This window comes from Theropithecus gelada, chromosome 16 (assembly GCF_003255815.1).
Source record: "Theropithecus gelada isolate Dixy chromosome 16, Tgel_1.0, whole genome shotgun sequence".
Lineage (NCBI taxonomy): Eukaryota > Metazoa > Chordata > Mammalia > Primates > Cercopithecidae > Theropithecus > Theropithecus gelada.
This window is the reverse complement of record NC_037684.1, coordinates 62,903,050-62,913,387: the sequence shown is the minus strand read 5'-3', so window position 1 is coordinate 62,913,387 and position 10,338 is coordinate 62,903,050. Positions and strand designations below refer to the sequence as shown.

Sequence of the window (10,338 nt, the reverse complement as noted above, 5' to 3'; positions counted from 1 at the left end):
GAGAGGGGAGCAAGAGAGACGGGCAGATTGCCTGAAGTCAGGAGTTCGAGACCAGTCTGGCCAACATGGTGAAACCCCATCTCTACTAAAAATACAGAAATTAACTAGGCATGGTGGCACATGCCTGTAATCTCAGCTACTGGGGAGGCTGAGGCAGGACAATTTCTTGAGCCTGGGAGACGGAGGTTGCAGTGAGCCAAGGTCGTGCCACTGCACTCCAGCCTGGCTGAGAGAGTGAGACTGTTTCTAAAATAAAATAAAATAAAATGTTCTTTTCTATCTAACACAATGCAACTATTCTTCATAGAAATAAAGATGCTATTCGTCTCTCCTTGAGAAAAGAGACACACAAAGTCGCAAAAGTCACTGCATCCATCTCTGGGAGAGAGTAGTAATATTCATCTCTGAGCTATGATAATTACTCCATAAATGGAGTTGCCGTCCTGTCTGAATATTGTTATCTAAAAACTAAATTGTAAAGTTAATCTTCCACAAAATGTACATAAAATAATGAGGAGGAGACCTCCAGCTGGACTGAAGTAAGGAGCTGGATTTACCCTCTTGCCTGAAGTAACTGAAGAAACAGACAAAAGCGGGCCCCATAATTGCCCCAGCTTACTGCCTGGAGAAAGCTTTCCAGCTGCAGAGTAGGGAGGAGCAACCCTGGCAGAGTCCTATCATCTTCCTGAGTTAAGGAGACAGAGAGAGCTGGCAGTACTGGGAGGCCAATACAGCCAGAATAGACAGGGCAGCGTGCTGAAATTGAGGGTGTTGTACAGAAAGAGAACTCTAGAGAAATCAAGTATTCAGCTGAATACAGGAGAGAAGGGGATAAGGTGTTACCTTGAAGATAGGATGTATCGATGGCAGGCACCTCATGGTGGCCACAGCAATGACCTCAGCCATCAAGCATCCCCTCAGAAGATGAGACTGCAGCTCATGGAGCTGGAAGCCAGAGCTGAGGACCCAGCATTTGGCTAGAAGCCAGACCATTGGAAGATCCGTGGGCAAGAAAAGGGGAGATGGTGGGGATCCTGTGCTGGGCAGTTGGAGCTGGAGCAGGGACAAGGTGTGGGGAGAGGAGGCATGAGTGCCGGGCACGCAGCGATTCCCGTCCCTCCTTGCATGTTAATCTTGCTGTTTGTCCTCCAAACGTGTTTCGCTTTCCCCATCTTACTGCTGCCGCTCCCTACAGCTCCCATTTCCTCCCCTCCCCTTCCTACCCGCTTGGTGCATTAGCCCCTGCAAGCTGCTTTGCCTCCAGCATTCTGCAGAAACTGCTCTTCTGGTGCCTCCTCCAGCCTCCACTTCCCCTTTCAGTCCCCGCAGTGTGAACAAGATTCAAACCGCCTGCTTCCTTCGTCCCACACTGTTTTTTCGAAATCTCATCTTTTGGCCCCACCTCTACACAAATGACTGAATCTCGTTCTCAGTTGCCTGCTGGACAATTTAAATGTCTTCCCATTACCTCAACATTGGCCAGACAAAAGTCTACCGGGTCACCCTGTTCTCTTTATTGGTGCTATTTCTGCAGGCACCTGGCCTGGCTCCCCTTTCCCCTCTCCTTGATCTCCCTCTGCACTCGCATCCACCTGTCCTCTCCATCCTGATAATCACCACCCACATCTGAGCTCCCCTCCTCCTGGGGTCAGTGCTGGAGCACATTGCCCCAGCCCCTGTTTCTAGCATCTCCCCTCTCCAACCCACCCTGAACACCACTGCCCACACCGCGTGCCCACAGCACGTTTCATCACAGCCTTCTCCAGCTTTCCACCTCATACTCCTTAGCCTGGCTTAGTCTGGCCTCTGGTCCAACTGTCCCCTAGGAATCTCCTGACTCCTCTACCTCAGCCTCTGCCCAGTCTGTCTTGCCACTGAGGACCAGTCCTTCCTCTCCCTCCTGCTTGTCTGAGACCTGGCCCTCCTCCAAGGCTCATGACATCCCACCTCCCCTCATCCCTCCTGGGCTGTCTCTGTCCACTTCCTCAGTCCCAGAGTCTGCAGACTGGCCCCAAGTGTCTCTCCAGCTACACTGCAAGGCCTTTGAATCAGAGACTTGGCGCATTTCCTCCTTTGGGGTCTCCCCAGTGCTCTAGCCCAGCGCCTTTGCAGATGGTGCTCAGTGAATTTCGATAAGGGGCTGAGCTAAGAAGGCTGGAGACTGGGAGCAGAAATCTTGAGTCCTCTCACCTGGATGACCATGGGCAAGAGTTTCCCATCAGGTTGCAGTTTCAGCATGACCAGAGGGGCAGCCAGGTACTGCTGGCTACAGAGAATGATGTTGGCCTTGATCCCATCCAGCAGGGAGAAGTCAGCTTCAAACAGTGTGCCTCCCTGGGTGGGGGAAGAGGTCAAGGGCTGCTATCAGCATAAAGCATCTTCTTCCTACTCTGATTCCTCCGAGGGGGAAGAGAGAGAGAGAGGAGCTAACCTGTCTCCATCACCTACTTTGTTCCAGGTAATGGATCATGTGCTTATTGCCTCATATCATTGTTTTTTGTTTCTGAGCCAGGGTATAACTCTGTTGACCAGGCTGGAGTGCTGTGGCAGGATCACCACGGCTCACTACAGCCTTGACTTCCTTGGGCCCAGGTGATCCTCCCACCTCAGCCTCCAAATAGATGGGACTACAGGTGCATGCCACTACACCAAAAATTACAGATGCTAATTTTTGTACTTTTGTAGAGACAGGGTTTCACCACGTTGCCTAGGCTGGCCTCCAACTTCTGGGCTCAGGTGATCCTCCCGCCTTGACCTCCCAAAGTGCTGGAATTACAGGTGCAAGCCACTGTGCCCAGCCTTATAATTTTTATACATAGTTGAATAAGCCTCAATTGCACAGAGGAGGAAACAGATAATCAGAGAGGTTGGGTATTTTGCTGAGGTCACACAGCTTACAAATAGCAGAACCAGGATTCACATCCAAGCCTATCTGCCCTGTAATCCCATGAATTTCCTCTCTGTTGTTCCGTGTCGCCTCTTGATTAACAGCCACAGCACTCCGACCCTGATTCTCTTACTCTGCACACTCCCTGAATCCCTAGCACCAAGGGCCAGTCACGTTTCTTCATTTGACCCTGTTTCTGTCAACCATTCCACCTTGCACGCCCTCCCTCCGCAGCTACTCTCGTGTGGGAAGGAGGCCGAGCCACTGAGCTTCTCCAGGATCCCTCAGGACCTCTCCTGCAGAATCCCGCCTTGCTGGCTGGCAGCAAGCCCGGCCCAGAGTGGGTCCCGCAGCAGCAGCACTGAGGCTAGCCCACCGCACTGCACTGCTGAGCCTCCTCGGGGCTCTGATGTCCGTACCTCCAGCTCCTTCTCCAGCTGGGCCTGCAGTTCCTCCGCGCCTGGAGGGAACACGAGGCGGGCAGGAAGGTGAGCGGAGCGCCTCAGCACCATGGGGTTGGCGCCGTTAAGAAACTGGTACCCAAATAAGGCATCTTCCTTCCAGGAGTCCCGCACGCGCTCTGGGGAAGGCAGTTGTTTAGCAAGTTGTGGGATCTGAGCTCTTGGTCCTTCCAACCCCACCAACCATGCCCCTTGACTCCAGCCCACCAGTGGGACCCAAGTCTCTGGTCTCCCCATGCTGCTGCTTTCAATTCCCCTGGGTTGGGCGGGATCTGGGGGTAAGGGTCCTGGGAGACATATTGGGGTGGGTGGACTGACCAGCCACCTTGCTCTGGCCACACCAGAAAATCCAGTTGAAGTCATTCAGATGGCTCCAGCAAGTCAGATCATTATTTTATTTTATTTTTGAGACGCAGTCTTGCTCTGTCACCAGGCTGGAGTACAGCGGCACAATCTCAGCTCACTGCAATCTCCACCTCCCGGGTTCAAGCAGTTCTCCTGCCTCAGACTCCCCAGTAGCTAGGACTACAGGCGCGCACCACCAAACCCAGCTAATTTTTGTATTTTTAGTAGAGACGGGGTTTCACCATATTGGCCAGGATGGTCTCGATTTCTTAACGTCATGATCTGCCCGCCTCAGTCTTTATAGGCGTGAGCCACCATGGGCAAAGGGTTTGAACATTATTCTGAGACTCCAACATGACCACCACAGGCACCGATCTTGGGCCAGTCCAGTGCAGTGAAGCCCATAAGCCCCTTGGCTTCCACTAGACCAGGACACCTCCCTCTCACCCAGCCTCCCCTTGCTCTCACCCCTTGGCCAGTGAAACCTCAAAGTCAACTCTCTTGTCTTCCAGAAATCGCTCATCCACAGGGAGGTCACTTAGTTTCGTCCCAGCCACACTCAGAATTAACCCATCCTTCCAGTTTCCCCACCTGTGGGGCGGGAAGGAAATCAGGCGTGGGTGCTGGAAGCATCAGCAGCTCACGTGGGGTCAGGGGAGGAGGGCTCACCGGTACAGCTTCCTTCTCTCTTCCAGCTCCTCTTCCCGGTGTTTCTGGAACAGGCCCTGAGGGTCTTCGCCCACAGTGCAGCCTAGAAGGACAGGGGAGGGCTTGGCCAGTGACTTTTGGTGAGATCCTCTTCTCGCCCCTGCCAGGAGAGCCTCATCACCCCGTCCTTCTGTGTGGCCCCTGCCCCCTCAGCATCACGCCCCTCCCCCAGGCTCCAGCCACTCTGTACCAGCTGCAGCCACCGCCCCCTCGACAACCCCAAAGACCCCGGCGCTCCAGGTTCCAGCACCTCCATCCTGCGCTCTCTTCTCCACATGCGCATCCCCCCAGCTTCTCTCGCACCCCAGAGGCCTCCTAACACTCCCAGCCCCGCGCTCACCGGTGCCTTCGGGCAGGCTCAGGACGCCATCGCCCTCCACCCAGCGGTAACAAGGGAACCTGACCTCGTCCCCTGCTCCGGGGCCCTGCACGGAGATCCAGTTGCAGAACCAGGCGTCGTCCTGAAGGAGGTGCCGTTTGCGCAGCTTCACAAACAGCAGCGGCCCCAGGTACTCGGGCACTTCCACCTTGACTTCTGTCTCCTGCGGGCGACATTAGAGGCTCAGCCCCGGTGGGGACGGGCGGGAGGGGCACCCGGCTGAGCCCTGCTCCCTCCAGCGCCCACGCCCTTCCTTGGAGGCTCTGAGAGGAGGAGACGTATCAGGGTGGGGGGACTGAGCCAGAGAGAGGAACAGCGCCGAGCAGGTGGCCCCAGGACTCGGTTCTGCGGGGACGGGGACGGCAGGTGGGAAGGGCCGCACCTGCTCTCACTTTCTCCTCTCTGTGGTCGTTGACTGTGCCAAGCGCTGGGCTGGGCCGGCGCCGCGCCTTGGACTAGCGCGCTATGGAGCCGGGACGCGCTGGTGGCAATCCCCGCTGTGCGACCACCCCCTGCCCCCACCCCGCCCAAGGCTGAGGACCTGCAGGGGCCCCACTGGCCTGGGGACAACTTTCCCGGAGACCTGAAGGCGGAGAGGGCTCAGCCAGGGAGAGTGAGAGAAAGGGAAGGCAGGGGAAAGGCGCGCCGGGCAGAGCGAGCAGCGGGGATGGGAGGGCGCGCAGCATCTTGGAGCTGGAGCTCAGAGCCCAGGTGTGGGGAGTCGGCAGGTCCGGAGGCTCTCGAAGGTGGCGCCAAGGGCTTTGGATTTGGTCCCGAGAACAAGCGGGAGCCATTCGAATGCGTTAAGCAGGGGGAGTGAATTAGGGAGCAATCATTCTGGCTTCAGAAGGCCTTGGAAGGTCTGCAGCAGAGGCGGCGAGGCCGCTGGAGGTTTGAAATGGCTTTTACAATAGAGAAAGCGGGAGGACCTACGACGGCTCTGGCGACCAGTTTCCAGACACCAGAGCTGTGTGGAATGAGAGGCGCCCAGGGGCATCCCCTTAATTCCAAGGAGATGGAGTAGCGGGAACATTTATTGAGCGTTTACTGTGTGTCACCAACTGCCCACCACAGGGAGGAAAAAAGGGAGGAGGGAGCGCCTTTCCACCTTCCGTGCCCCGTCCCCTCACCATGGAGTCGCGGGGCAACCCGCTCCATGCGCATTTTCTTTCTGGCTCCCTTCGCCAGCGACGCGGGAGATGATCAGGGTCTAGAACTGACTGCGCCGCATTCTTGTTTAGAGGGAGGTGAAGGGAGGGAGGAGGTGCGGGTGACACTGGGGGAGGTAGGAGGAGAGGGCTGGGAGGTGGGAAGAGGCGAGGACCTTTCGGCCATGTTCCTTTGACGTTCCCTGAGACAGACATCCGGATTTGGGGATCTGGGAGAGAGCTAGAGCAGTGATGGGAATTTGGGGTTTCGCGGAAGAAAAAAAGTAACAGGACCGGGTAGAACACCAGGTAGATATGACATGAGATATGACGGCAGGTGGGTCGGGAAATCGAGAGTGCTCTCCTGTCTTGACTCCCCACCCCAGGTGATAAAGCCCGAAAGGTCAGAGATCCAACAGCGCAAGCGGTTGAAATAGTTTTTTAAAATAGAGAAAGCGGGAGGACCCACGGCCGCTCGGGTGACGGCTGAGTTTCCAGACAAGGGAGCTCTGGGCAGTGAGGGGCGCACAGGAGCATCTCCCCAATTCCAAGGAGTTCAGGTAGCCGGAAATTTTATTAAGCGCTTACTGTGTGCCACCTGCGTGTTTTCTGCCCAAATCAGAAACGGAACCAACGCCTGGTACAGCAGGCAGGCGAGGCAGGGGTAGGACTTACGCACGTGTATGCAAGCCTGGACGGCTGGGAAGCCAACCTCCACGTAAAGGCAAGCACGGTCACACAGATACACACACACGCCTCACAAGCTGGATTGCAAGAGAGGGTGAAGTGGGCGAGGAGACCCAGTCAGCCGTGGCATTTGAAGAAGGTACATTTAGGCCACCGAAATTCATTCCACCAACTTTGCACACTTCTCTTCCTTGTGCCAGGCTCTGGGACTCATTCCTTTTGAGGGTAAAAGTCTCTGCCTCCCTGGGCTCCTGCCCCACAGGCGCTCCCACAGCCCGGCACCGCCCCCTCGCCATTCCGGAGCCAGCGCCGGCTGAGCGAGCCTGGCCGGAGCCACTGTCCCCTTACTCCTCCATGCCCCGGGACCCGAAGAGGGAGCCGTGGTTTCCGGAACTTCTCACGCCCCTCCAGGCTTTTCCTCTGTTGGGCAGGTGACAATTCGGTGTCTTTGCTTGTTATGGCCGCTGCCATCGCCATGGAGACAGGTGAGTAGCGCTCTGAGCCTGGAGTCTCCGAAGACAGAGCTCTCCTTGGCACAGACCGCTTCTTCCACTTCCCCGGGGCCTCCTTCCAGGCCTCACTCTCGGCAGGGTTAGTATTTGGACAGGGAGGAGAGAAGGCTCTTGTAGCATCTAGAAAGGCTAAGGTACTCTGCAGTTTTGCTAATTTGATTTGTTCGCACATCTTTGCTATTCAAACGCTATCCCACCAGCTTCCCAGCACGGGCGAGACTAAGGGAGAGGACTTGTGTCTTAAAGCGTGCCCTCCTTGTGTCTTAAAGCGTGTCCTTGATTGGTTTTCTGCTTCTCACATGAGCTTGCATACGTTTGAAATATCGTCGCCAGACTTGTGTATCATTCTGCTACTTGTGCTTCTCACATATGCATATGCTCCATCATCTTTTAGGCTCTTTGGAGTCTCTTGTTCAGTTTGCATCCTAAGTTTTTCTTAACTGACTCAGCAGGTAGCTTTTGCGAAACTTAATCACTGTTAACAATTGTTACAATGCATTATTAAAATGGGGGAAGTCACAGTTATTACAGCCTACCTTAGTGATCACTGTTAAAATTCCTACACAGTGGCCCACAAGTGGTAGGTATTGTGTCCGATTTGTGCTGCTGTTTTCTTTAATGATTTCTCTTTACCTTTAAAGTCAACCCTCTTCCATGACTGTTTCTTAGGTCTCACTACAATCCTGCTATGTAGAAGTGGCATGCTGTCCCAGTGGACCATGCTCTAGCTTTCTAAGCTGCTAGAACTGTGTTTCTCAGCCTCGGCACTATTGACATTTTGGGACCAGTGATTCTTCACTGTTGGCAGAGGGAAGGGTGTTGACCTGTGCACTGTAGGATATGAGGTGGCATCCCCAGCCTCTACCCACTAGGTGCCAGTAGCACCTAATGTGCTACCCACTCCCCCTAACTTGTCTACCAAACTAAAATGTCTCTAGAGGTTGCCATATATCCTCTGGGGTCAAAATCACACTTAGTTGAGGACCACTGTCCCACATAAAATGTAAATTGCATCATATCATTCCTCTGTTGGAAACCCTTCAATGTTTTCCTATTGACCTTAGAATAAATCTCAAATTCCTTTCTGTGGCTTAGAAGACCTTCTGTGGACTGGCCCCTGCTTGCTTCTAACTCCTCCCTTCGGTTCTGCTTCCATGTCTATATAATTGCCTCTCTCTCCCTCCAGCCACACTGGCCTTCTTTCTGTTCCTTGAACATTCAAAGCTTGTTCCCTTCTAGCTTTTGTATTTGCTGTTCTTCTGCCTAGAATGCACATGTTCCAGATCACTGTTCATTCACACATATCTCAGATTAAATGTTACCTAATCAGCAAGGCCTTCCCCGACCATTTTATCAAAAGAAGCCTCTTACTTCCATTCTGTATCACATGACCCATATATTTCCTTCATAGTGCTAATCACAATAGAAAATTGTCTCGTTTTGTCATTGCTTGTCTGCCTTTTCACCAGAGTGTAAGCTCCACTACAGCTGGGACTTTGGTTTTTTTTACTGCTATAGCCCAAGTTCCCAGAATACAGGCAGTCCCCAACTTAAGATGGTTTGACTTATGATTTTTCGACTTTACAATGGTACAAAAACGACCAGTAGAAATAGTACTTTGAGCACTCATACAACCATTGTTTTTCACTTTTAGTACAGTATGCAATACATTACATGAGCTATTCAACATTTTATTATAAAATGGGCTTTCTGTTAGATGATTTTGCTCAACGTTAGGTGTTCTGAGCATGTTTAAGGTAGGCTAGGCTAAGCTATGATGTTTAGTAGGTTAGGGATATTAAGTGCCTTTTCAAATTACCATATTTTCAACTTACAATAGTTTTAATGGGAGGTAACCCCATTGTAAGTGGGGGAACATCTAGTACCTGGCACAGAGCAGGTTCTCAATAAATATGACTCTTCTCCATCTTCTTCAAACCTCAGACCAGGTTTCAATGGCCTCCTCTCACTTTCTCTTCTAAGATTATTTTTGCTTGCTGGTGGGTTTACTGTCATTTTTAACTACATCTAACCTACCTTTAAAAAGTGTATGGATGGGAGTGCCAGGTACAAAGACTTAGCATAAAGAAAACCACCAGTTACCTTGAAACATAAACAAAGGCCATTAATAATTTATGAGTCTGTTCCTTGCCCCTCAAGTTTCTAGCAGGCATGGAATCATTCCACAGGTCATGATTTCAGTTTGGTCTCTGTTCCTAAGGGGTGAAGGTCTTCTGAGGGCTGTGGATCCCAAACTCACCTGGCTCAGAGGCTCAAACAGCCTCTTTGTCCATCAAGCCAATTTAGACAGCATCCTGGGCATGAAAATCTTTTGTGCTGGCTTCAAGTGAAAATAGTTCACTGGGTCAAAAGTAGGCTGGTCCAAGACGCAGGATGGTCAATAAACGTTGGCTGTGTTCAGAAACTGCGGCTTGGCTGTTTCTTCCATTGATTTATGGTTTGTTTCCATGAAACCGAAAATGATTGGTCCACCTGGCAGCTGGCTGGCTGGCTGGCAACTGGAGGCCTTTCTGTCCTGGCTGAGGGCCCTGGCCCCTTGGTGGCCTTTGGGAAGCAGCATCTCATCGGGCCGGTTTTTCGTTCTGGCGGGCGGCCGGCTTGGCCCGCGGGGCTGGGCTCTCCGCGCAGTGCAGAGCCGTCTCCACCCTCAGGGACGAGGCCCTGATGTGGCGGGAGGTCGTTTCCGTGCGCTGCGAGGAGGATTCCACGTGCCGGGAGGACGCCTCGAGGATGCCAGGGAGCCGCTTCCCCAAGGGGGAGAGGGAGGGCCCCTCGCTGCGGCGCTGGGAGGTCTCCACCCGCCGGGACGACGTCTCCACGCGGTGGGACGAGGTCTCCACACGGTGGGACGAGGTCTCCACGCGGACTGTGGACGTCTCTGTGTAGCGGGTGGTCCCCACCCGGGGAGAAGACTGCTTGGCCCCTCGGGCTGAGGCCATTCTGCCGGCTTGAGGGGGCCAGGGAGGCCTCGGGGCACCCCCCAGCCCAACGGTCACCGCAGGCAGAAGAGAGGAAAACTACGGTACTGCCATAGCCGGGAGCGCCACAACACGATGACGTGCAAACACCATGGTCCTTCGAAGGCTAAAAACACTGGGCTCCTGCCCCTCAGGCGCTCCCGCGGCCCGGGCCCCGCCCCCTCGCTATTTTGGAGCCAGCGCGGGTGGAGCCATCCCAGGGCTGGCCGGGG

At 53.8% G+C, this 10,338-nt stretch overlaps 2 protein-coding genes across 2 annotated transcripts; both read right to left on the bottom strand.

Annotated features, from left to right (window-relative positions):
* Positions 1-798: 798 nt before the first annotated feature.
* Positions 799-7,299, bottom strand: LOC112610174 (arachidonate 15-lipoxygenase-like). The gene is given in 9 exon segments (XM_025363503.1): positions 799-1,053; positions 2,191-2,334; positions 3,307-3,467; positions 3,667-3,782; positions 4,162-4,284; positions 4,363-4,444; positions 4,742-4,943; positions 5,911-6,056; positions 6,876-7,299. Coding segments are annotated over 9 exon segments (1,653 nt in total).
* Positions 7,300-8,508: 1,209 nt separating this feature from the next.
* C16H17orf100 (chromosome 16 C17orf100 homolog) lies at positions 8,509-10,334 on the bottom strand. Its single transcript, XM_025361754.1, has one exon. The coding sequence runs from the start codon at positions 10,085-10,087 to the stop codon at positions 9,710-9,712; it is 378 nt and encodes a 125-aa protein (XP_025217539.1). The 5' UTR covers positions 10,088-10,334; the 3' UTR covers positions 8,509-9,709.
* Between the last annotated feature and the right edge of the window lie 4 nt (positions 10,335-10,338).

Excerpts from the sequence above, each read along its gene's own strand:
- C16H17orf100 (XM_025361754.1), bottom strand. The coding sequence starts at position 10,087 with ATGGCCTCAGCCCGAGGGGCCAAGCAGTCTTCTCCCCGGGTGGGGACC.